General features: G+C 53.1%; 8 protein-coding genes across 8 annotated transcripts; 6 read left to right on the top strand and 2 right to left on the bottom strand.

The window, feature by feature from the left end:
- Positions 1-389: 389 nt before the first annotated feature.
- On the top strand, positions 390-2,117 carry POSPLADRAFT_1137384 (hypothetical protein; the record flags this gene model as incomplete). The annotated part of the gene is made up of 9 exons (XM_024484786.1): positions 390-439; positions 501-535; positions 586-740; positions 835-913; positions 965-1,062; positions 1,085-1,106; positions 1,318-1,473; positions 1,536-1,551; positions 1,814-2,117. 9 exons carry the CDS (start codon positions 390-392, stop codon positions 2,115-2,117), a joined length of 915 nt encoding a protein of 304 aa, XP_024340737.1.
- Positions 2,118-3,374: 1,257 nt separating this feature from the next.
- Positions 3,375-4,794, top strand: POSPLADRAFT_1137270 (hypothetical protein; the record flags this gene model as incomplete). Its single annotated transcript, XM_024484776.1, has 5 exons — positions 3,375-3,416; positions 3,487-3,579; positions 3,630-3,857; positions 3,929-4,299; positions 4,629-4,794. The coding sequence occupies 5 exons, from the start codon at positions 3,375-3,377 to the stop codon at positions 4,792-4,794; spliced, it is 900 nt and encodes a 299-aa protein (XP_024340736.1).
- A 2,004-nt stretch (positions 4,795-6,798) lies between these two features.
- POSPLADRAFT_1136812 (hypothetical protein) lies at positions 6,799-10,631 on the top strand (the record flags this gene model as incomplete). Its single annotated transcript, XM_024484733.1, has 14 exons — positions 6,799-6,827; positions 7,266-7,545; positions 8,091-8,111; positions 8,137-8,205; positions 8,386-8,545; positions 8,653-8,799; positions 8,825-8,921; positions 9,026-9,331; positions 9,653-9,702; positions 9,770-9,885; positions 9,947-10,039; positions 10,105-10,329; positions 10,406-10,458; positions 10,511-10,631. The coding sequence occupies 14 exons, from the start codon at positions 6,799-6,801 to the stop codon at positions 10,629-10,631; spliced, it is 1,767 nt and encodes a 588-aa protein (XP_024340735.1).
- A 419-nt stretch (positions 10,632-11,050) lies between these two features.
- On the top strand, positions 11,051-12,741 carry POSPLADRAFT_1073683 (hypothetical protein). The gene is made up of 3 exons (XM_024482634.1): positions 11,051-11,865; positions 11,921-12,111; positions 12,165-12,741. Exons 1-3 carry the CDS (start codon positions 11,114-11,116, stop codon positions 12,419-12,421), a joined length of 1,200 nt encoding a protein of 399 aa, XP_024340734.1. The 5' UTR covers positions 11,051-11,113; the 3' UTR covers positions 12,422-12,741.
- On the bottom strand, positions 12,509-14,174 carry POSPLADRAFT_1179550 (hypothetical protein; the record flags this gene model as incomplete). The annotated part of the gene is made up of 4 exons (XM_024488676.1): positions 12,509-12,655; positions 12,712-12,958; positions 13,015-13,106; positions 13,161-14,174. 4 exons carry the CDS (start codon positions 14,172-14,174, stop codon positions 12,620-12,622), a joined length of 1,389 nt encoding a protein of 462 aa, XP_024340733.1. The 3' UTR covers positions 12,509-12,619.
- Positions 14,175-14,582: 408 nt separating this feature from the next.
- Positions 14,583-15,398, top strand: POSPLADRAFT_1039233 (hypothetical protein). Its single transcript, XM_024477509.1, has 5 exons — positions 14,583-14,634; positions 14,841-14,964; positions 15,021-15,085; positions 15,138-15,231; positions 15,289-15,398. The coding sequence occupies exons 1-5, from the start codon at positions 14,621-14,623 to the stop codon at positions 15,310-15,312; spliced, it is 321 nt and encodes a 106-aa protein (XP_024340732.1). The 5' UTR covers positions 14,583-14,620; the 3' UTR covers positions 15,313-15,398.
- Positions 15,399-15,725: 327 nt separating this feature from the next.
- On the top strand, positions 15,726-18,185 carry POSPLADRAFT_1065382 (hypothetical protein; the record flags this gene model as incomplete). Its single annotated transcript, XM_024481938.1, has 4 exons — positions 15,726-16,054; positions 16,108-16,500; positions 16,556-18,050; positions 18,109-18,185. The coding sequence occupies exons 1-4, from the start codon at positions 15,764-15,766 to the stop codon at positions 18,183-18,185; spliced, it is 2,256 nt and encodes a 751-aa protein (XP_024340731.1). The 5' UTR covers positions 15,726-15,763.
- Positions 18,186-18,313: 128 nt separating this feature from the next.
- POSPLADRAFT_1137746 (hypothetical protein) lies at positions 18,314-21,675 on the bottom strand (the record flags this gene model as incomplete). The annotated part of the gene is made up of 20 exons (XM_024484829.1): positions 18,314-18,444; positions 18,500-18,524; positions 18,578-18,661; positions 18,715-18,843; positions 18,900-18,966; positions 19,021-19,114; positions 19,169-19,206; positions 19,263-19,369; positions 19,433-19,568; positions 19,635-19,812; positions 19,872-20,023; positions 20,088-20,431; positions 20,481-20,598; positions 20,658-20,746; positions 20,903-21,098; positions 21,150-21,234; positions 21,284-21,315; positions 21,368-21,453; positions 21,509-21,539; positions 21,650-21,675. The coding sequence occupies 20 exons, from the start codon at positions 21,673-21,675 to the stop codon at positions 18,314-18,316; spliced, it is 2,148 nt and encodes a 715-aa protein (XP_024340730.1).
- Positions 21,676-25,331: the final 3,656 nt, after the last annotated feature.

Below are 25,331 nucleotides of genomic sequence, written 5' to 3'. Positions count from 1 at the left end.
GCTCAAGGTCCTATTGGGAATGGATCTGCATTGAATTGCTACAGTCCGCACATTCGGACCGGTTGGTTCCTGTTCAAAAACGATCAACACACTCTGAATGCGATAGGACACACTGATCGGTGTGGCTAGTATGCTACTACGGACACTGATTTATTGTAACAGTGTCATATGCACAATTTTTCCAAATGAAAGCCCCTAAACGCACTGCAGGCGCTGCTCTTCATCAGCTGATCTCACGCTGAGTGACATGGCTTCCACCCCCTTTCAACGCACGTAGCCACAGAAGCCTGTACTAGACATATATATGGACTCAAGCCCCCTACATATTTGTTGCTATCTTCTCATTCCTGGTACTTCCCTTCATCTTCCCTGCAACCATTCAGCAGGAAATGTCAGCGCTGTTGTCGGAACAGGTCGTTGAAGACATCCTGGAAGGCAAGTAAGTGAAAATTATCGCATCCACCAATTTCTGTAAGACTTACCTCCCTGTCATGCTGTAGCTTTCGAGTGAATTGTTTCAGTTATGCAAGTGCTGGTCAGTATTTCTGTTACCTATCTGATGCTCTAGCATCAATCAACTCTCAGCACTCCTGATCTATCATGTCGCCTTGAACTTGCCACATGATGTACGCCATCTGTGGGGGCGAAGATCCATTGCAATACTACTCTCTGCCATCAACTGGCTTGCTATCACTGGTACTATCATTACGAATATGCCCCTTACACAGGATACCACACAAGTATGAAGCATCAACTCTTTGACGTGCTGATCTTGTATTGATGGCGTACATTTAAGAGGTTGGATCCTCTCTACCAGGTTACCATTCTATACAGATTATTTATTTCACAAGATGTGTGTCTTCCAACTATGCATTTGGAGTGGTGTTATATGTCAACACTGCCATACCTCCATGTAAGCAATGTGATTCCCGTTCCCCGAGCCATCCTTATCCTGTTTTTGAAGTGGTAGCCGCCCTGCGTGTACATGTCGTGAGCGGAGGCAGCTGGCGCTGGGTGTTACCAGTCTGGCTTTTTGGTATGGTGCCCGTGTGCACTAACATAGTCAGTACATGACGTATTGCAGGGTGCTCTCGACTCAAGCAGAAGTATGATAGTGGCTTATGACGCAAGAGACATACGTCCTACTGCCTCTGCTTGGATGTGAAGGCGTCGTGTTAATCTCCGACGCCTTATATAATGCGTATGCGGATTATACTGACTGTTCAGGGTCCTACACATTGATTAGAATCTACAGGGGCGAGTAGTATCCTCCCATATTTCTAGATGCCCTGGTTGACGTCCCTACTTTTGTTGCAGTGTTGATCACTACTCGTGTATCTGTGGTCATCTCGGACATCCTCGTAGTTGCAGCAACATGGTACTACATCAGCCGTACAAGCTCCGTGGGAGAACAGCTGGTACGTGGGGTCTGGGCTACAAGGCCCAATCTCACAACCGTCATGTTCCGCAACGGTGAGTTCTAGCCGGAATGTGTGACATTGTTAACCATGATTGCTCATGCTCTATGATTGCAGGTACTCTGTACTTCATGTAAGTGGGGAAATATGGTTCCTTGGAGCACGGCACTCATTGCCGGTACAGCATCATCTCGCTACTTAATACTAGTGACCTTGTTGTCGATTTCATTAGCATCAATGTGCGTGTTGATCTACGATCAGCCGATAACCCGTACAGAAACACTTGTTCTAGATCTCTTACAGCGTGAATATACCGAACGTGATTACAGCGTCTGTACATCCTCCACCACTATAGTTTCAAATGTTCGCTGACATATGAATTCTGCATCTTACAGGATGTCGAGCATACTGGTCTCCCACTTCCTCATCTGCATCCGCGAAGCCGCAGAATGCTCAATACAGGCACTCGGCTCCCAATCTCTGTCCTTCATTGACTCGCAAGGTTACTGTGTCTCACAGCCGTGGCTCTCTAGCATAGAATTTGGGGCCGACATCGCCAACCCCTCTGCGAGAGATAGTAACGAGGATTCTTCATCTGATCTTGAGGACGACCTGGATTCAAGAGGCGAAGATGACGCAGGAGACGCGGGCAATGATGGAATAGAACTAGAGCATACGCAGTCTCTGTCCATTCCGTAGACGCACGTACATCTTGATCTTCCTTCATCTTGCCATTCATTTATATTTTCTTCTGACTGGCACGGAAATGTGCTTATAGGCATGAAGAAGTGTGTCCTCAAGACAGTTGCACCGCATAGCGAGCCTATCAATTCTTCTGCGCAGATGTCAAACTGAGTTCTTCGAAACCACACCGCTCGGGATATGTACATCATGCTCAGAGCTTCCGGAGTCGGTCGAGGCCAATTGTGTCGCTCGCGCGAAGCATAAAGTACGCATGCCTCGATGAATGGCAGCTGTAGATCTGTCATGCTTTCGTCGCAGTACACTACGGGGGCCGATCGATCACATTGGCACGCTGCCTGTTCATCTAGTCCATGTGCCGTGCATGCTGTTCATATGGACGGGCAAGTTGCAGCTGTCCTCTCTTGCCTTTGACCCTCTTCAGACATGAGCCTGCAGAAATGTATGCCTCGGCTCCGACTCTGATGCTGAGAAGCCGTGCTTCGGACATGAGCCTAGGACTAACGTACTGACTGACTCTGATCACCAGCGTCGACCCTATATCTGAGCCGGAGATGGTAGAAGTCAGCGCTCCTTACAGAATTGAATACCTTTCTTACGTGTGTAAGTACGTGTCACGAAGCACTGTGTGTCCTCAGAACGCCTCTGGTGGGCCTTCTTGTAGGCTCCGCTCAGAGATTCCACCCGAGTCACATCAACGGTCATTAGTATTGATACGAACTTTCAGAAAAATTTTGACACGCTGCACTGCCGCAGGCTACTTCTGTCGCGCACACAGCACCCAAAGGGTAACATCTGCGCTGTGCAAGGATAAACCTGGAAGACCCATTACGTGGACTTGTCTGCATTCGCGGTGCGTGGCTTGTATTTATTCATAAAACGCGTGCCGCCCTTTAACGCGGCCTCATTTTGAGGTCATATGAGAGGTTTCGTTGATGACCCCACCACGGTTTACCTCAGACTCGAAGGTGAGTATCTTCCAAATGGTGTTTCCAGATCGTTCATTCGAGACAAACCATTATCAATTTATTCACACACCCCGCTGCCGTATAGGAATCGTGAGTTCACCGCAATGGGTCGGTATATAAGAGGCCAAGGTACAGCACAAGGCAGTGTCACAGCTCTAGCTCTAGCCCTGCCATGCAATTAGACCAAGACTCACACTCGCAGCGCAGCGATAGTGAAATGAATCCACACATACCTTGTTCCGCCATCCAAGTTCCGGTCGGCTTTGTTTCGTCAGTCGCAGTCACCATGGGATTTTCGCGATCTTCGAAAGACTACCAGAAATTCGCGGTATGTGGCGCCGTTTCTACAGCACCAGATCCATTCATGATAATAACTATGTGCTGCCTCGAACCCACAGAGGGAGGTGCGGCGGCTGGTACCGTTATATCTCGACACCTCCTTGAGGTACCCGTACCAGAACCCCGTTCAAGTGGTGCGACTGGTGGAAAAGGTCTGGAAAACAGCGTGCATGTCCTGGTGCTACGCTGATGCGTCTGTCAGGCCCAACTCGAGGTGCCTTGGTTGAAGGTGTACCATGACGCTTGGCCCGTGCGTGCATACCTGAAGCGCCATTTGGAGAAGCCCAAGTGCCGTCGCCGTGAGACAAGCCGCGGCACCATATACCCTTGCAATCATCGTGATAGCCACCGGAGGCCTGTCTCTGGCTCGGATGCCCCCGACAACAACCGGCCTCCCAACATCAACCTAGCTGTCTCCACCAGCAGTGAGGTGCGATGAGCTCGACCGGCTACGCGAGGCTGCCGATCTGATCATCTCAGTAGATCACCAGAAGGACACAGTGCACGACTGTGGCGGCCGATACCGCGTCAAATTCACCTCTGGCTACTTACGTGCCAGAAGCCGCGCCGTCATTGTGCGCTGACAGGCCCGTCCGCCCCGCTATCAAACCACGCCCCTCGTACCACGTCGTCCATGATGTGACGAACGAGGTATCGAGCTTCTTGGGGTCACTCGTTCCAAATCTAGACCATCTAGCGGCGCGGTTCGTGACTGCGGGCGTCACAGATCGGAAGTGCCTGGAGGGCCTCGCCGTATTGTGGGATGTAGAGAAAGATGCATTCTTGCTGGACGACCTTAGGCTGACAGCTTTCCAGCGGCGGGTGGTTCGTGGTGCTCTGGCACGGACGATGGCCCGGCGCAGTGAGCTCGGGTAGGTGTTTCAGAAACCATGTCTGCCGCGTGGTTGTTGACTGTAAAACTGCAGCCATTCGTCCTTGAATCCTTGAATATAAATCGACAGTGATTCAGCGTCCAGCAGAGGCATGGGATGGAGTAGAAATATGATGGTGTTACCGTGGCGGTAAATCGAGTCTTCACAACCAGTACCTGATTTAAAGCATGTCCAGCGTATGGTACGACGGATGGTATACATACCATACCATACGTGCGCGTGCAAGGGTCTTAGTGATCGTGAGGCAGCGCTTGTGTCATCTTGCGTTTCAGTGCCTTGATCTTGTCCTCGACTAATACCCACTCCAGCCTCCGTAAATGGTCGCCCGGTTTGAAGCAGGAGATGGTCTCATTGATGGGGGGCGATGTCCAGTCATTCGATGTGTTGGCCATTGGTGAATTGTGGAGAGGAGAGTCGGATGTCCCGCGTTTCGGTCATATGATGTACGAGCCGGGGTTGACTTTCGCAAGTTGAACCATGTTCCAGGCGACAGGCCAATAGAAGCGTCGATCCGCATCGATCCGCATCCAGCGAGATGTTTCTTGATGTGCGTTGAGAGGCCCGGGGGAGGTCATTCACAGTCGATACTTACGGTAGTATATCACATGACCGCGTATGTACCGTCCGCGGATCAAACACCGTTCAATGTCTATTGCCTTCAGTCTCGATCCCTGCCATAAATCTAATAAATGACATCAGGATGATGTTGATATAGTAGTTTAAGCGTTTCCGATGTTGTTTCGATGATGTTTGAATGGCCTATAGCCGGGGCCCGACAGCAGCCTCCTGCGCTCTACGCCGACAGGTTGGCTCAATGATGGGGTATGGGGCGTGAGGACACTAGGGATGTCACCAACCCTAGAGCTGACACCAGGCCGATTGGGCAGCGCATCGGCGCGCGATGAGAGGCATGCACGCTTCGTGGCCTAAACCAATGTCTGCCACGTCCAAAGCGCATCGGCGTTGGCCATGCGTACCTCGATCTCTGAGTAATGCTTGCAAGGGGTTCCTATGAGACTTGCTCTTGACGACCAAAATGAACGAACGAGCATACGAGGACTCGAACCGCAGAGTTGTGTGAGCCGGGCGTAGGTCGCTAGACAGGGCGAGACGATCGCAGCACGAGGCGCCGCGCCGCAGGTGCTATGCCAACAGACTGGACGAGATGCGGACTCTGCGCGGACAGCACATTTGGTGCGGGATAAGCTAGACAGCCGCACTCGAATGCGATCGACAGAGACTAGACGATGGCTGCTTCCCGGGCAGCAACTTTCGAGGTGGTAGAACAGGAAGACATGAAATACGGAGCAGCTGCACGTCGTGGGAAAGACGTGTATTCACATGAAATCAGAATAGGATTGGAGACTTGCGAAGCGTACGGGAACTCGAGCTCGTGCCGACAGCGACGGAGTGAATGCGACGACCCTGCATGAACGTGATGAACAGTGAAGGAAGCCGTAGTGTGTACGATGAGCCAGTCATGTCACAGCACCCGCCGCCGCCACCTGTCGACTAGACATCAGGCTCCGAGGGCCCTTCGCTAGCTGCTTGGGTGTCCGTCCCCTTCGTGAATGATTCGTATGAAAGGTCCCGATTCGCGCGTATGGCGCTTTCCGGTGATTTTTGGCAGTGTCCCCGGAGTGTACTTCGGCTCATCGGCCTTTTGGGTATCTTAAGCAGCGAAGATGCCCTTCTCTCTACCTGGCCAAGGTTCTACGGGCATCCGCTTTGCTGGGCCTGGCCAAGTTTTCCGAGGTACGAGGTTATGGACGGCGTACGTAAAGAACTGTCGGTTGTACAGATACTGCCAGCCAACGCATCTCTGTCAGCAAAGCAAGGGCCCCGCGTATAATTGAGGCACTTACAATAAAAGGCCCCGATCGTCAAGATTGGGCAGGTATCGTGCTATCTCGTCTTCTAGTGCCCGTGGTTCTGGAGTAACCAGAAGTCCAGACCGAGTCAGATCCAGGTAGACCTTCTCCAACCTATCAAAAGTCGGAGAGGAGAGGATGGAATCAAGGTAGTGTAGGACCCTCATCAACATCTCAAAGTCTGTGTGGCGCTCCGCGTTTCTCCCGGAGCGCAAAAGAATTCGATCTGAATGTCGGTCATGTGCTGCGACGTGACATGGATCAAGAGCATGAGCATGGGGATACACGAGTCTAGTTGGACCACAAGACGTAGTTCTTTCAGCGCTACATTATTAGAGACATCGATATAGTGATCCGAATGCACCATCGTGAATGCCCGCTCATTCGGTTGCAGACGGTACACACCTCCTGCAGCAGTAGTAGCAAGAGCAGTAGGCGTGTGTTCGCAAGTCTGCTGTTGTTCGCAAAGTGGCCCAGAATAGAGGGTAAGGTAGACCAGAGAGTCCCCCATCTGTTTGAGCAGTCGTTGTACAGCGGAGACCAACCTTCCTGTGGTACGGGAAACCTGTGGAGTGGCAAACGACTCGAGACGGCCACAAACACCAGTATGTACGAGACAATCAAAGATGTCGGCAAGTGAGTAGGGATCGGAGCGGAGACCCGAGCGGTCCGAGACTCCCAAGGTCATCAGCGTTGGTGGAACAGGGTGTGCTGGAATACTTATAAGATCGAGCCCGTGCTTCAAAAACGTGCATATGCCGCTCAAGCCGAGATGAGAGAGGGCGGGGAGTGCACAGAGGAGGCGGACAATGGTGCTGGGTGTCGACAAGGTGACATCGCAGAGGGTCAGTTGTACGACTGTGGACCATAGAGATGCATTGGGGGGATTGCACATTGGCACCGTCGAGGCGCACGTGGCGGAGGCGACAGCAGCCATGACGTTGATGAGCTCGGTGAGTGCGGGCGATGCGGCTGAACTCGTGTTATTGGGGAATTTCACATCGTCGCCGTTGCAACTCCCCCCCAGCGAACAGTACTGCAGGTTGCGCGGGACAGGCACACGGCATAATTCAGAAAACATACGGGCGTCGAAGGGTTGCCCGCAGAATTGCACGCCTTCCATGCGGAGGGATCGGAGCCATGGGATCGCGGCGACAAGGCGGCCAAACGTCGCCAAGGAAGGGAACGTGACGTCGTACAGGTGCAGCTGTTCAACCGGGCGGCGGTTGATTCGAGCGAGATCGCGGAAGACGGCGTCGGGATCCAAATCCTGCGCCCGCCATCTCGCGTACTTGATCATCAGGCAATGGAGGTTTATCCATCTTCCACCGAACCTGGACGCCAACAACCCCAGGTGCGGAATCGGCCCCCGACACTTGCCTCTCTCTCCGCCCACAATGCGCACCACTCTCGGCCCTAACCAGCCATATCTCCACCGGAAGTCCTACAGCCATGTTGGACTGCGTATTCCTTGAATACGGATATATGCTATCTCATCGCTGCCTCAGCATCCTCCGTCTACCACGCAAACATAATAACTTACTGAGGAGCTGAGTAATGCTAGCGATGCCGGGATGTCACGTCAGAATGAAAGCCAGAGGGTGAGAGGGTGCGTAGTGGCATCCGTATGGTCCACATATATCGCTACAGCGTACAGAAGCTTGATGCCATGAGGCGTCCGCGGCCATAGTACAAGGTCCCGTGGATGTCGCCGAGGTATTATCCCGATAGACGCTTCCTCACACATCGAGGTTATCGTTTCGATCTGTCAACACACGCCCACAATGCCATGTGCATTGACTTCTGAGACGCTTCAGCGTGTGCGACATAGAACTGCGCGCGGCCTCGAACCACGTCTCGCTGTCTCCTTTGTAACTCCCTCATAGTTCACTTCTTCAGCTATACCATGCAGCGCTGTCGGTGCGCCACACATGGGCATTGGCAGGCAGAGCTCTTGTCTGTGTGCACCTCCTGTCAGCGTACAGTTAAAACGTTGTTTGCGGGCAACCTACGTGTGCGTACCATGTCCTAGCAGACTGCAACCACGTAGATCCGCGTTGTATCCTGAGTATTGGCGAACGATGAAAGCGGCAACAAGACCCGGTGCGGTGCGCTGCAAGAGCAGCACGATACCCGTGAGTCCTTCACATACTCAGCCTAATCTCACCTCCTGCTCCGTCTTGCTGCCGCACAGATACCATCCTTTGCGATGTTCATGGTCCGGCGCGGCCCTCTTCTGTGCATCTGGAACACGACCAATGCAATCGTGCGGCGGCTGTCAGGATCACGAGCATATGCATGCTGTGGGAACGAGGACACACAATTCGCTCTATCCACTATCTTCATCATCAGACGTAAGACAATCTCGGATATCGCCCTGACGTGGACCGCTCACCATTCCTCACAAGGCGCATATATGTAGTTGTATGCCACGGGCTCCCTGAACTCCTGCCTCCTGAAGATGTGCGGGCGTATGGGCCCCGTGCGAGCCCAGATGCGAGGTTCCTCGGAATGAGGAGTGCACGGGACGGGCATAGGCGACTGGCTGCCGTAGCTGCTGTTGATGTAGTTCGTCTTCCGATGCCTGCCCTATGCAGTGTAGGCTGGTGTGGGTATGCTGATTACGCCGTAAGGCGAAGAGTTGTATGCGATGCATGGGCCCGTGGAATACCAGTACAATACATTCGGCGGATTCATCCGGGCTCTGCGAAAGGCAAAGCGTGTTCAATGGTAGGCTACGCGAAGGTGAGTGGTACCTCTTATCCAGTATAGTTCTATTGTCGCACTCTGGTGCGAGGCAGAGAGTATTGATGCCACGAGATTGTCCAATGTAGCCATTCCACGACCGCGTGGGCGCCTCGATTTCGTGTCGAGTACCTCGTCTATACGCGTGGACAAACCGCGATAGAACGCGTCGGATTCCGCGACGATCTCACGCGTTCCGCTATGAAGGCGAAGCCCGTCCTGCTTCGAACAATGTCAGAGCCGCCCTTTTATCCCCACGGTTCTGCCATCTTCCTCGGCAAAAGCATGCATACGCCGCGCGAGGGATTCGGCGAGCAGCCGTGTCTTGGTATATATCATCGCTTGTGCATAACGACTTTCGGGTTGCAGAAGAGTGTCTTCAAAACCGCTGCACCGTATGCTTTCAGCGACGAATGCTAAGGAATGTAGCGCTCCCCGCGCATCGTGCGATTCAGAAGCATGCACCGTGCAGTCACTCGGTCCCGATTCCTAGAATGAGCGTCGCGGCCTTCCGCTGGTGCTCGGGGACCTGCATATATCGCTTCAGTCAATAGCGCGGACCTGCGCGCGGCGGAATACCAAAGACCCAGTCAGCGATCATGACATGGTGTCCTTCCCCGCCATCTGCTAGCGGAATATCCGGGGTGTGGAGTATGTAAAGCACAGATCCATGAGAGACAGAGACGGGGGGAGACACGGCTTGCCCCGTCCTGCAGTGCTACCTGTGGAGGCAACATGAACAATCGCAACAGCACTTACAATGATGGTATGCCCTTTCATTCTAGCTCCAGCTCGTCATGCCTTCGCAGTGCACTGATGATCAATAATCGGAGCAGTCAATGTCCCCGCCTGGGCGATCCCAAAGCCTGTCAAAGAGGATGCAAGCTCCTCATTAGCACGCTATATGGGGTTCTCTTCATGGCGCGACCCCCAATTTGGAAGGTTCACGGTGAGTGAATGTATAACATCCTCCTCCCTCGCCGCAATCAATCCTGATGCTCAACCTATAGTCGATCATGCGCAAGCTGATAGACAAGTATCTGGACACGCGTTGTTATTACAAGTACCAGGATGAAGATGGTATGAAGCGGGTGAAGAAAGAGGTAGGCTGCAGATGCTCAGATCCACGCGAGACATTAACAGGGGGTCACTGATTACCAACTTACAGGCATGTGTCAAGTTGGACTGGCTTCGACGTTATCAAGATGCATGGCCCATCGGCCTATATACCAGGTTGAGACTGAAGTTTTTACGCTTTAATGAGCGGAACAATCCCCATGTTTCTAGCAAGAATGTCAGCGGGCAGGAGCATGATTGTGTTGAAGAGGAACCAAGAACCGGCATGCATGCGCCGAGAGACATACCCTCTAGGTCTCAGGCACGGTCTTTTAAAGTCAGTTGATCCTGTTGCTTGTATCGGAGTGGGATTGAAGTCTTGTCGCCGGTTCAGCGCATCCATCACTCGCTAGGATCCAGCGCAGATCGCACAAGAGGCGGGCTTCGCCGTCGGGAAGAAGCTAAAGTGGGCTGTATTCCGAGCGCAACTGCACTTGTGCCGTGTGGTCCACTTTCAGGGTTACCGGCGTCGTCGCCACGAGGGACGCGGTCAGCCTCAACACCCGGACGAAAACAAACAATGCCGTCTCCTCGAGCATTGGCTCCGGCTCGAACATACAGGGGCACTGGAACACCTAGCAACGATAATAACCAGCGCGCCGTAGCCGCATTCCTGCGTTCGCTGATGCCCGGCCTCGAGAGCCTGACCCCACGTTTCGTCGACGCGGGAGTTGTCAGCGAAGAGTGTTTACACGACTTGGCCCTGATGCCGCTGCAGCAACAGAATGTTCTTTTGAAGGATGATATGAGACTGACAGTATTTGACTGCCGAATTATACGCTGTGGCCTCGCTGAGCTGGTGGGATGACGAGTACCAGGTCGAATCCAAAAGGACATCAAAGTGGACTGTGGTATAAGTTGTGCCAAGACGTTGTACCACCCGTACCTGTAGCGTGTGATGGGACCTGATATTGATGTATAAATGGGATCCACGTGACCATATATCTCATTGAGCCCGCGTCACTCATCAAGCTACGGTACCATCTCTTCCTACCAACCTACGCTCGATATAATTCCTAGCTGCCCCCTGTCATTCGATTGTCCTATCGACCCCAATCATTATGGGAGTAGCGCAGAGTGTCATATCTGAAGCGGCTGTCACTGCAGTGGTTGTTGCGGGTGCGGCAGCAGTCGCGTACGGTTACGCTCGTCAGAATGCGCCGCCAAGCTCCCAGGCCTTACCCTCGTCCACCACGGGGCCTTCGTCGGACCCCGGTGGCAAGAAGAAAAAGAAGAAGCAGGGCGACGCGCTTACGCCTGCAACTCAGCCTCCCACAGACGCCAGCCCCGTTGTCATCCCCTTCCCTGCGGTTGTCCCAGGCAGCTTCGACGCTCCGTCTGACGCGCGGGACACCTCGCCTCCCGCGTCCACGAAGGCCGGCAAGCCCAAGAAGAAAAAAGGAAAGAAGGCGGGTGCCGCTGGCAGCGGCACCCCGCGTTCCCAACCCGCTGATGCTATGTCCGAGTCGTCCGCGACAGCGCCAGAGTCCCCTGTTTCTGCGCCCGTGCGCCCAGCCGCATCCAAGTCGCGCAAAAGTTCCACGCCCAAGCTGCCACCTGTGGACACAGACGAGTCGTGGACCCGCGTAGAGTCTCGCCGGCGGCCTGCAACATCCACGCTACAGCCAACGCCAGCCGAGGCCGCGACGCCCAGCGATGCAGGCGTCACCACGATGTCCATGACGGGCAATTCGTCACCTGTGACGGAGCGTACGGATGACGAACTTGCGAGCCGAACCGAGATCCCCGTCGAGAACCGACGTACGTTGGCGGAGAGGCTGCTTCCCAGGCCGCGCAAGACAGGGGTTGACGAGTAAGTGTAATTATCCTATCGTATATACGATGATGTGCTCATATAATCTCCCCAGTATGTTGGAGACGTCTGACTACCCGACAGTTGCGCGTGTAATGCGCATCGCGCCCGGACCAGACGAAAAACCAGCTGCTGGCTTCTCATGGGGCGACTATGAGGACGTAGACGATGCAAGAGTCACTGCTGATGACGCGGATGGAGAGGATGACGGAGGTTGGGGCGTTGTCAAGAGTCGCGGTCGTCCCAGTACGCACTTTCCACAAATACTGCATGCATTGATACTGACATTCTGGCCGTAGAAGCGGAAAAGACTCCAGTCAGTGCACCAACAGCACCAGAATCGCTGACCAAGAAACAGCGGCAGAACGCAGCTAAGCGGGATGCCCAGAAAGCTGCAAAGGCTGAAGCAGAGGCAGAGCGTCAAGCGCGCCTGGCGAAGCATAGCCGCGAGGTCGAGCGTGCCAAAATAGCTGAGCAATACGCCAAGTCAAGCAAGTCCGTGAGTGGAGGGATGACGGCTTACGTTGACGAGAATGGGAAGCTCGTCTGGAAGTGAGGGCTGGGAACGCCTACACTGCGGCTGATCTTTGGTGGCTATGAGTGTTCGATCAATCTGACAGGAACGATGTGCCGATGGACATAATACCAGGAAATTCAACGTCTGTATTTATCGCGCACTGGGCTATTACCGGTGCAGTGGACGCATCATGATCATACCCTTTCCTCGACTCTTACTGACACTCCCTACGTATGTCTAACTTCTGTAATCGCCGTTAATCCTAACGTACTCCTGTGATGCTCATCAGTGTTGTTCTTATGAATCCAGGATTTAGTATGCCCACGTACATAGCTAAAATCGCACGTCCAGTACTTGGCATTTTCGCTCCCGATACCGAGTTGGACCTCAATTTCGAGGTCCTCGACACTGATAATTTCTTTTGCGCGTGCTTCATCTACGGTCTCGGGTTCACCATTCACAAGCAGTGGCAGTGCTGGCGAGCCGTCGGTGGGTATGAAGGAGACGCTGACTCGTGTCGGGTCAATAGGAACTGAAAGCGGTACCGAGCCGGTCGCTGCTAGTATGCGTCCCCAGCTGCCAACGAAGTAAGCACCGCATACATAAATGTTTCTAGTGGCAATGCCGCTTACTTTGCGTCTTGACCATACAGCGCGGTCTTGACAAGAGCAGATGTCGAGATGCGCGAGGCAATGCGGTGTGCATCTTCGTACGTTGCGGCACCCTGTCAGATGCTCCATGAGGAAAACGACACGACTGCAAATGCGTAATGGTTTACATTGACAGACACGGTCACGAACTTCGTAGCGCCCTCTCCGTCCCGTACAACTAGCTGTGCGAGGTCCGCCGCGAACGTCGTGAGCTCATCCCTGAATAACTGGTATGTGCGGGGATCGCGCTCTTCATCAATCTCTGCAGCAGGATCACTAGCAGCAGAACCATTCGCTAGTACGACAATGGTGTCATTCGTCGACATGTCGCCGTCCACACTAATCGAGTTGAAGCTTCGGTCCACCGCGTACGTGAGCGCGGACTGCAGACTCCGCGGAGAGACTGCGGCGTCGGTCATGATGCAGCCCAGGAGCGTTGCGTGCAGCTGCCCGGCCGTACGTGGAGGGCCCATGTCGGGGTGGATCATGCCCGCGCCCTTGTCCATGCCTGCCATCTTGTACTCGCGGCCGTCGATCGAGAACGTGCGCGCACGCAGCTTCGGGAAGGTGTCGGTAGTCATGAACGCCTTCGCAGCGCGCTCCCATGCTGTGAAGTCTGAGCCCAGAGATTTCGTCTGGCTGTCAGAGGACTGTGACTCGATCCCCGCGAGAACCTTGGAGATGGGCAGAGTTTGGCCGATGACTCCTGTAGACATAACGAGGGTCTCGCTCTCCTTTGCAGAACAACCAAGCAGCGCGTCAGTAGCACGGACCATGGCCCATGCGTCCTCCATGCCCTGCTTCCCTGTTACTGCATTCGCGCAGCCACTGTTGACGACGAGTGCGCGCGCTGTACTGGCATTGCGTTGCAATACTTCCTCAGACACAACAACTGGGGCCGCTTTGAAAGCGTTACGCGTGAAACATGCCGCCGCCGACGCCGGTTTCGGAGTGGTGGACAGAATGACTGCGAGGTCGAGCGCGCCCGTCTTTTTGATACCACAATGAAGCCCTGTTAAAACATATCCACTAGGGAAAGCTGCATCCGGTATTGGTGCATGATGATGCGCTTTAGGCGGTGCTGGCCGTGGGCTGATGGTCGACGACAACCGCTTCCAAAGGGATGGCAAGCGTGCAGACATGAGTGCAAGAAGCAACTCTGAAAGCGCTCACGTTCAACTGGACTTTATATGATCAGATGAGTCATTTCATGGCTGTATTCACGCAATGGCACCGAGTACGTGTCGAGTAGTATATTTCCCTCAACTAGAGCTTCGTCGAAGTACAGCAGTTCGAAGATGCTAGCAGGTGGACTGAAGGACAGACCAAGACTCGAGGGAACGTTCTCTCTTCCACCGCTCCGTTACTCGCGTTCGTCGATGAGGACGACGGCTGAGTGCAGCTCTGCACTGCATCGGTGGTTGAGAGAAACGAGACGGCGGCGAGCTCGAAGAAACCTGGGAGGTGTTTCCCACGCTCCGCGTGCCCAAATTAGGCAGGTACGGATCCCACCGGATGACACCGGCGCTATTGCAAACCTTAGCGGTACACCTCAAGACATTCGATATCGGCCGGGACGACGACAAAAATGGGCTCGACAAGGTAAGAATCATGCTGAACAACGTCTGAGCTGGCTTCAGGGATCCGTCTGGAAAGTTGAACGATGTCTGGGCGAGTAGAACTGGGTGGATGGAATCTAGACTAACTGGATGACGCCGCTTTGACCACTCCTGCCGACGGTCCCCATGCTTTTCTGGCTTTCCCTACTGTCGAACCCCTGTGCTCATACATGCCATCTGGTTATGCAGACTTTACAGCAAGGGACGCGTTCTCGGCCACAAGCGCGCTAAGCGCAACACCCGCCCCAACACCTCTCTGATTCAGATCGAGGGTGTTTCTACCAAGGAGGATGCGCAATTCTACCTGGGCAAGGTGTGTTATGCCAATGCATAGCCCGCCCCAAATACTCATGTTGACATTGTGACCAGCGCGTCGCATATGTCTACCGGGCAAAGAGGGAGGTCCAGGGCTCCAAGGTCCGCGTAATCTGGGGGTACGTTTTCACAGTGATACTACTGCTGTCGATGCTGACCTCTTCTATGCAGACGTGTGACTCGTCCGCACGGCAACTCTGGTGTAGTAAAATCGAAGTTCAGGTCGAACTTGCCGCCTCACGTCTTCGGTGCTAGTGTCCGTGTGGTAAGTTTGACTGTATCAGGACCGTTTCCAGAAATTTCTAATGCAAGCACTATTCAGATGCTTTACCCCTCTGCCATCTGATTATCGTATTGCTTTCCTTGCATTTCTGGCTTCCTCCCATGTGTCGACATAGTGCAAAATATGACATGCTCCATGATCTGCACACACCTGAACAGCGTGAATAGCATGAGGTTGTGTTTTCTTACTGACTGGCACTGTTGAGAAGTCATGAATGAGGTTCATTCGACTAATTGAACCAATATACTAAGTGCACACCCTACCTGCTAGACTATTGAACAAGAGTGTCATTCCTGAAAGGTTGAGTTCTTTCAATTTCGTGCACAATAGTTTATTGTCTCTAGCCGAATGCCGTGTTTGCTTCACCGGTGACGACCGCAAGCATCTGCGGGCGCCAACGCGTTATTCTTGCCATGCACAGCAACCTACACCTTGCTTCGCGACGCGATCCCTGCTTATATACCCTCTCGTGTGCTCCGCGGTAGTATAGTCAACTGGGTGGCTGAACTTGATAATGTCTGCTCCTATGATTTCCGCGGCGCAGGCCGTAGGCGAGTACTTACAATTTCCTGACGACCTCGCCAAGATCACGGCGTTTCGCAAGAAATTAGAGAAAGAGAAAGCGTCCATCGATGCTCGGCTGAAGAGTGGAGTGAAAGAGCAGCTTGATGCTACACGAGATGGGTTGCGGAAACTCTTCAGTACGCGGAACAATGTCCAGACTATCAAGGACGAGATGGAGACGGTGGACAGGCTCTGCAGCGACCCTCAGAACAACGTATCGACGTTCGACCAGATAAGCAGAGTAAGTGCCTCGCGCATACAATGTCGTAGCCATAAGTCTAATGAGATACGAAGGTATCTATGGTACATCGGAACTTTGAACGCACAGAGGAGATGGTGAACAACCTCCTCGAGATGGAGTCTCATCTCGATATGCTGGAGGATATGCTAGAAGCAGATAGCCAGGACATTCTCGGACCAGCCCCCAATCTGCTTCGCATACACTACCAGATCAATAGGCTGGAGGCGTTCCGGAACCAGTCCATGCACCAGGCGAAGAAGTCTTCTGCCGACTCGCGACAAACTCTGACGCGGTATTTTGAGCGCTTGTCGCGTCTCATAGAGGCCTTCGACGAGTACATACTCGCCTTGGCGCGAAATATACTCATGATCGTGATGGAAGGCAATCCGGAGACCATCGTGAAGCTCGTGAAGATTGCAGAAATCGAGCAGCAGGAGGATGAAAAGGTGGACTAGATTCCCTTGAGCCTTGAGAGTTAGATGAGCACTAAAATACTTGAAGGCCATAGCCATCAAGTTGGTCAAGAAGGCGGCCAAGTTGGACGCTGCAGCGAAATTCAGGTCTATGCAGGCCGACGCGCGAGTATACAAGCACTACCGACAGAAGGTTAACAAATGCATCGTTGAGTCGATCAAGGCTACGTTGGACGAAGCATATAGTCGTAATGAGAACGACCCTGCGGCATTCCTCGATAACCTCGACTGGCTCTACCAGGACCTGATCCACATCGAGACAGACGTTGTCCCGTGCTTCCCGACGTCCTGGGATGTATATCCTCTCTACATTCGCGAGTACCACAAGGCTCTTAATGCTACGCTTCAGAAAATCATCGCGTCAGAACCCGAGGCGAGCGTGTTGCTGACGCTGAACGCCTGGGTAAAGGATTACAAGAAAAAGATGAAGGAGCTGGAGGTGCCCCCGGAATTGCTCGAGCCCCCGTTGCTGGACGGCAAGGAGCAAGCGCTCATAGAGGACTATCTTAAGCTCATCATCAGGAAACTTGACGAATGGACGGAGAATCTGATGAAGGACGAGGTGGCAGCATTTATCGCACGTGCCGATCCGCCAGAGGTGAACAGCGACGGTCTTTACGGCATGCAAGGCGCAATCATTCTCTTCCAGATGGTCAACCAGCAGGTCGACCTCGCGACGGAGAGTGGGCAGGGCATGATCCTCGCTCGCGTGATCGAAGAGGTCGGGCGGGTGCTGCGCGGCGTCCAGGACCGCTGGACGAAACTTCTCGAGGCGGAGTGTAAGAAGTTTACCGAAAAGCCAGAGGAGGTTCCCGGCGGCCTAGTTGAGTATGCCATCGCGCTCGCGAACGACCAGATGAAGTCGGCGGACTATGTGGAGGCCCTGTCGTCGCGCGTCGAGCCGCTCGTTTCGGAAAAGTACCGGGTGCCTATCCACGATAGGTTGAACGACGCCATTGACGGCTTCCTCGACGTCGCGAAGAAATGCACGCAAACACTCATGGAGGTCATCTTCAATGACCTGAAGCCAGCGACGAAGCAGCTGTTCCAGCCAGCCTGGTACGACGGTATCTCAGCGCAGATCATCGAGACCATCCGTGATTACATGTCCGACTACAATACCTTCCTTAACCAGACACTCCTGGACCTTATGGTCGAGGATCTCCTAGACACCTATCTCGTTACATATCTCACCGCCTTGGCGAACGCACCGAAACTCAAGGTTCCTGCAGCATTGGAGCGCATGAAGGCAGATATCGACGACATTTATAAACTCTTCGGTCAGTACAAGAAGCTGAAAGAACTTGAGCCGCAAATCCAAGTGCTCGAGCTGGTTCTGTCGATGCTCGAAGCGTCTCAGAGCCTGGTCTTCCTGTCGTACTGGTCGTTTGCCAAGGTGTACGGACCAAATATTCCGTTCGTGGAGTCGTTGATGAAGGCACGAGGGGATCTGGACCGGTCAGGCGTCAGCGAGGTTATGGAAAGCATCAAGCGCAAGGTCAAGGAAGAGAACCTGACAGACCGTGAGTTAATCCGGGTCTCCCTGTCTCCGATTATGTTATGTTGACGTCGTACCCGCAGCGGAGGAACCGACAATAATGAAGAGAGTCAATGTTCAGGGTACATTCTCTCGTTTCCTGGCCAATGCACGGTCATAGGAACGTCGGTAACAGCAGGAACATCTGTATTACTAGCATTTTCTGTTCACTTCTCAACACGTCTGTACTCTACATGCATTCTATTCTTATACCGCTATCGCTTCTATTTACTTGCTGCTATGATCAAGTCAGGCTGTCTTCGTCTTAACTCCTTCGGGATCCTTGTTTGATCTGTCGGGTAGTGTTGCCGCGACCTCGTCAATCTTCTTGAACTGCCAGGGGAAGCGCGAAGGATACAAGAAAGGACGCAGATCAAATCCTGTGCAGACCAGTCTAAATTATTTGTGCAAGATGACGTGGGCTCAACCGCTTACTGTTGTCATCCGGGCTATATTGCTCCTGTAGTCTAAGTCAGATCACGTCCCTGGGATACTACGGCTCAATGCACTGACCGCGTGGTAGGACGGCGTGAGGGTCGTCATCTTGTGTCGGTTCCTCGCATATTCAAAGAAGAAAAGCTTGACCTTTTCCGCAATCTGTTCCATCGACCGTCAGCACCCTGCGTTTAGAGCGTCTCAGGAAAACGCACTTGGACAGGCGACAAGAACGAGCCCCATTCGTGCACAAGTTTGGTGAAGACGCTATACGGCCCGCACTTCTCGACTTTACGTAGACGCCCGAAAACAGACAGTTCGTCGTATGTCATTCCCATATCCGCCTGGTGCAACGTCAGGGAACCTGGCACGGAGATGGATATTTATATTCCACAAATACCTCGTCTGCCTGCACATAGTTTTCCGTGATGGGCTCTAACTCGGCAGTTGGGACTGCGTCCAAGAAGCTGCAGAGAATGTATCAGGCATACGAGCTCCTATCAGAAGGACAGACTACGCACTCTTCCAGAATGGGTAGCTCAAAGGCGTCGCGTGCGTATGCAATGAAGCGTTTCAAGTCAGTCTTGCTAATGGCTCCAATGGGATTCACGTCCGCTACAGGGCGGTCAGTTCCGGGCGACATCAGCTACAGAACGCCGAGAATCTTACCAGACGAGCAATCATACTTCGTCAGGTATCCCCGCAAACTACAAGGGGATAGCGTCTGATGAGGCATCTTGTGCAACCTTCGTTTATTACTCACCTTTCATCGACGTTCGCACTACCTAAAACGAGCAGACCACCCGAGCGCCCTCTGACCCAAGGGAGCAGTTGGGCGAACATGTACGAAAGCACCATGCGTAGTCTTGCCTGCATGGGGCCAGAAATAAGCCACAGAGTGCCTTGCATCTGTATCGCAGCGCACCAACATACCTGAATGTTCTGCAACGCGAGGTTCTCCGCCGCAGACCCGCCGTGAATGCGGTATTGCGGCTTGACGCCGGTGACAAAAGAGAACAGGCTGAGTATGGCCGTTACGACTGTGTCCATGTTCAAATCGGTATGGTAGCTGCATTGCGGTTAGTTTTCGGCTCGGGTTTCATCCACAGAGGTACAGCGACGACCTGCAACGCACCTGCCAATGGCCTCCGCGAGCTGCCGCGCGCGCGCGCGCGTCTCCGTGCTCGAGTTCTCTGTGCCCATGTAGCATGTGTGGAAGATGCGTTTCGCGAACTCGCGCGGGTCGCTCGGAAGATAGCTGGAATCCTCCGGCTCACCCGCGATGCGCCGTGCGTCTGCGATCACCTGCTCATCTGCGCACGTAACATCAGCGCCCCCTCGCATGCCGCATGCGATGACACGAGAGACCTACCTCCGCGTACAGCAGCTTCCGCAACTAAGCGGCACATCGAGAAGACAATGATGGATGTCGCGCAGCTGTCGATGCCACCGCTCAGCGGAACGAAGTAGCCCTGCGTGCGCGAGCGGCGGAGATAGTCCCACAGCCAGCATGCAGGCCCGAGCCTACGGTAGACGTTCAGGATCAACGCGCTCTCCGCCCAATTGTACAGATAGCCGCAGGACGCACGCAATCTCCTCCTCGGGCCGATGGTAGCGCACCTCGAACGTGCGGCTCGCGAGCGTGCGCCCGTCCGCGATGCCGGAGAACTTGCCGCCCGAGAGCGCAAAATCGACCTCGATGCGCTGGTACCGCTCTGCGCCGGCGGCCTGCATGCTGCGGCTGCTCGTCGCCCGGTGCGCGCGCACGTCTTCGATGTCGATCGTCGCAGACACGACCTCGACGTCCTGCATGGAGAACTGTGAACCCTGCGCGATGATGTGCCCGTTCACGGCGATCATGGCGCAGCCGTCGTAGTACAGCCGATCTCCATCGCAGCCCTGCTGGTTGGCGTAGAGGTAGATGCCGCCGAGCTGTGGATGGCGTTATTTTTGGTTCTCCAAACATGAGGGCAATGACTACCTTCATGGTGGCCTCTTTAATCAATTCGACGCGTGTATACAACTTACGCAGTTCATGATGGCTTCCACTAGAATTGGTGAATATCTCGACGCCATCCAAACCCATCAGAATATGAGGGCTAAGTATTGGGCCCATCAATAGCGAATTCGCAGTGTAGAGCTTGCCGCATAAGAATACCTAGACGGCGTAAACAGCTCTTCGCATAATTCAATGCCGATGCACGTGTCCACTGTGCTGACTACTGCGTCGCCAAAGGGAACCTTGGTCTGAATAGTCATATCAGTCAAATGTATTTCGCACAAGTCGAGGCCCGATCAGCTTCCGGCATGAGTATCAAGAACACACGATATACTCTCCGGAAGTACAAGATTGCAGCACGGGCTCGACCTCATGAACAACTCAGACTGTCAGATATTACGTACCTGTCCTGTCACCGCATGGATAATCCGGGGTAGATAGTGGTCCTCGGTGTACCTGTGCTTCATCCACGGGGTAAACCACCTAAGCTCGCGGTAGTTACCGTCGTTAGCGAGCCACATCTTAGGTCGGATGAGCAGAATCTTCCCGCTATAGATTACGACCCGGCAATTGTAGATCACGTTCTTGTGCATGACTGGCCTGGATATTGGCAGTGAGAGACAACTTTGGGACCATTTATTCAGTGCTCACATGCCAATATCACAGAGTATGCCTTGTGTATCCTCTGACTCAAGGATCTTGGCGAGCACCTCCCACGAGTGGAGACAGGTATCGCCTTGAATCATGATAAGCAATTAAGCCATACCAATCTCTGATGCGCAGACCTTCAAGAAAATGATCCTGACATCCATAACCTCTGAGGAGAACGTCACTTTGGAGCCAAGGATGTTCATGAGAATGACGCTTACGTGACTTCAAGTTCCGGGCCAACTCGCAGAGTTGCGCCTCGCTCCTTGGCAATTCGAATGCTGGCCAGGATGCGCTCTAGGTTTCCCTGTACATAGTAATGGTATCTGACATGTACTCCAGATAGTAACTACTACACATACTTGGAAGTCTAGCGACCACTGGTTTAGTGAGCTGTAAGGGCATCAACATGGCCGTATTCGTAGCTGCATTGCGAGCGGCGTACCATCTGTGCAATCCGTGTTGCTTAAGTTCCAGAATAATATTAAAGGGACAGTACTCACGTTGCAACTGTAATCAGATGCCCCATGGCTAGGTCAATGCCAGGTAAACTAGGCTATGACTGACGGACGGTGATGAGTCGAAGTCAGACGACGTCAGTCTGAATTTCCCATCAGTTGCGGCCACGTGGGAATTCGATCGATCGATCACAACATCAAATTCGACGAAGCCTCCTTGCAACTGTTCATAGTCGTCCAACGCTATTTCCATGAATGATGGCGATAACATGTCATAAGGTCCGTGTACTGTTAGATCCATATGGCGAAAATACGTCGTCGGAGGTATAATCGCCCCACGAATCGACTCAAAAACATAGTAGACATATATGGGTACCACAATGTCCCGTCCAACTCCTTCTGTTTGCCATTGAGGTTCACTTCCCGTGTGTAGACAGCCTATTTTGTATCTTTTCACCTCTGACAGTGGCAGCGCGGTTACCTACATAGCGCTGTGTCATCACATTAGTGAGCCCAGGCTCTCGTAATGAAGACGTACTCTGAGTTGTTTACAGCCACGAGCCTAGTCAGGCCAATACAAACAACATGGGATTGAAATATGGTAAGTTTCAGGTCTTCTCGCAAGAATGTATTCTGGCCGGCTTCGGGGAACTCAGCAAGACTGAGGAGACATTCCTCGTCGATGACTCCTGCTTGCACGAAGCGCGGTGTTAAACTTGCCAAATTGGGGAGCAACGATCTCAAAAAGCCCGTCACTTCGGTGTAATCGCACGATCGGCTCGGCTCAGCGTGGCCGTGCGTTGCTGGCTTCGATGTATTCGAGAGTGATGGCGCTGCTTGAACAGACGGCGCTGCTTGAACAGATGGCGCTGCTTGAACAATTGGCGCCAAAGAAGTATTCTTCCTCAAATTGTGAGGCGTGGTGATCAGTGAGGATGGCTTTAGATCATCATTACTCGTATCTCAGCTCACAAGGCAGCGTATTCTTGTTTTCTTACCTGGACTGCCAGGACATTCTGGGTATGCAATGTCCGCTGGATTACCTGCTCAGTCAGCTGTGAGTTGCGGCAATTTACGGAGGAGCTGTAATGGCTGTGCTAACTGCGAGCCACTACTGTGCCGGTCCCAAGAACGCTGACCCACCTCGAGCGAATGTCGTTTGATACGTGAGGACCTCCTGATAAGAGATGCCTCATGGTTTTGAAGATCATTCTTCCGGCCATCTGGATCTGTAGAATTGTTATTTTCCCCGAGTTCAGCGTTCCGCGTTTTGCGCAATTTGGTAGCCCATCTATCCTGTTCCTGAATTCGTGCGATACGCCTGCGTATATAGAGTTCAATCGGCCATGCGTCTTCGTACTCCCTCAGCCAGGGAAATCTTCTGAGTGCCTAGACGACTCGTATCTATCAGCAGGTGGCACTACAAGGTCAGCTAACTGTTATACCAACCTCGTCTCGCACATGAGCCATTACGACTGGGTTTTGGGATGAGAACGAAGAATGGAAATCGAGATGCAGGTGCATGAGGTTCCTTATTGTCGCCTATACCAAGCCGACATGATGCGTCTGATAGTTGAATTGGAAACAGTAGGCACGTACGGCGAACGTATTAAACACCTTACCCCCACGGGTACCAAACCCCATATGCCGTGCAAGGGAATACATTGCCACTGAAGGCAGCCGGGGTTTGGGCGTACACTCCGGCGGGATCGCTACGCCTTGCATCAGAGTTAGGGCGTTCCACGAAGATATACGCTAGGAAATGAGACATACCAGTGTGAGCAGTCATCTTGATGCTGCGGTGATTGAATTACGTGGAGCAGGGTATATATCGTCGACTAAGAGGTGCTCATATTGGCACTGACCCTTCAACCAATGTGGTACCCGATGAGAGAAGAACCATACTTTCTGACTCACCTGTAAACGGGGTCTGGCGATGACGGTCACTGTGCGATTCTACTGCAGTGCCCGCGCTGCCCCGTCAAGCAAACGCACGCAGCCACTTGAGCGGCAACATCTAGTCAATTGACGACTCCTGCGGACGGACCTGCACGGTAGAGCCGGAAGGCGCTCATCGCCAACCGCTCTGTTTCCCTGTGGCATGAACTCAGCGTGCCGGTATTGGATCAGTATTTAACTGGCTGAGAATGCAAGAGGTGGTCCCTTCCTTGATATCAATAGGTATCGCCGACGCATATCGGTGCCGGGGCCCACGGTCGGCCGTCGGGAACTGCAGAAGCACTTACGTTGCTCACTCAGCTGCCTTTTGTGTCTAGACCTCCATTGCGGGAACATGTAATAGAGCTCAGTTCACACCATCAAGATTTCTCGTAGCTGGTGATGGAGCAGGTCTGTAACCTGAACCCTCCTTTTACTACACTCACACGCGGCGTGAGTCTCGACCCTGAGGCTGCTTCTCTGATGAGACATACCTGCTGCGGGATCACATAGTCCAGTATAACCGCAAACACGCCGCCCAATCCCATTCCTACCCTTGTTCTTTCCTCGACGCACACTGTCCGTAAGGCCTCGCTGTCCAGGAGAATCACGTCGCGGTCCCGTTCGCCCCATACAGATGCGTATTCCACGACGTCGATCCGAAGCTCGAAGCCACCTCTACCCGCAAGCTCACAGTCCGCAAACGTCAAATGCCTTCTACTAGGGCGTAGGACGCCGTGCATACGTGGGTGTCGATGCAGCCATATACGGACATCGACCACAGTGATACCGTCACAAATCCATCTAGGAAACATGGAAGCAGGGATGACAGAAGCCCCTGGCCAGTGACTACGTAACGCCACGGCATGGCTTACGATAAGACCACGTCTTAGAGACGAATAGAACGGACACTGCCCATCCTGACGTCGAGACCCGCGTCGATATGCGGAGCCAATGTTGCCCCCCTCCTGGTCAGAGCACCCGTGTCGAGTCTCGTCAGAAGCAGAGAAGCAGAGAAGGCGCTGCGCGCCTTTGTTGCAGAGCATTATGGGAGAACCGATGAGTTCGAAAATGTCCGCATCATATTCATACATGATCAGTATGTGAGTTTCATCTATGAAGTGAAAGGATGTGGGGATGTTAGAGGCGTCTTGCTCAGTGCGCTACAATCACCAAAGTTAGTGGCGCCCGCAGGACTCAGGACTCACCCCAAACTGAATTCCCGATTCCAAGTTTGCACGCCAACGTTGTCATTCGCATATGCTATCAGCCCAAGATGATCACCTTTTACGAATGCATTCAACTATTCAGACCTCTCGTGACATCTGCGTTTGATGAGAGGCGCCATCCTGTGAGAATGAGAGCATACGAAGTGAGACAATATACTGCAGCGTAGGCAGGATCTCTATTAGCCGAACGAAGAACAGAAACACCTAAAACCAATGACGCAGTGAATAACACCATCACATCACACGATTGTAACACAAATTTGCTTGATACGCACGCGAAAGAGCACCAGAACGGCTACAATGAGGTCCAAGGGCAGGTCCATGATACTTGGTACAGCCACAGAGAAAGTCCCATGAATGAGAGCAAGAGAGGCGGTGCCCCTAGCAGTGTGGATGGTTCAGCCGGTGCATGTCTGGCAGAACTGAACTACTCAACTTTCTACGGCAGCCCCACGGCACTTCATATGATAATCAGAGACAATGGAAGGGCCCAAGCCCCATACGCGAATACCTTGCAGGGTTTCGGGTAGAATCAGTCCCTTGCACGCAGAACACGCAAG

Source organism: Postia placenta (genome assembly GCF_002117355.1).
Source record: "Postia placenta MAD-698-R-SB12 unplaced genomic scaffold POSPLAscaffold_4, whole genome shotgun sequence".
In the NCBI taxonomy this organism is placed as follows: domain Eukaryota; kingdom Fungi; phylum Basidiomycota; class Agaricomycetes; order Polyporales; family Adustoporiaceae; genus Rhodonia; species Rhodonia placenta.
The sequence above is the reverse complement of the archived record's forward strand: the minus strand, read 5'-3'. Positions and strand labels throughout refer to the sequence as shown.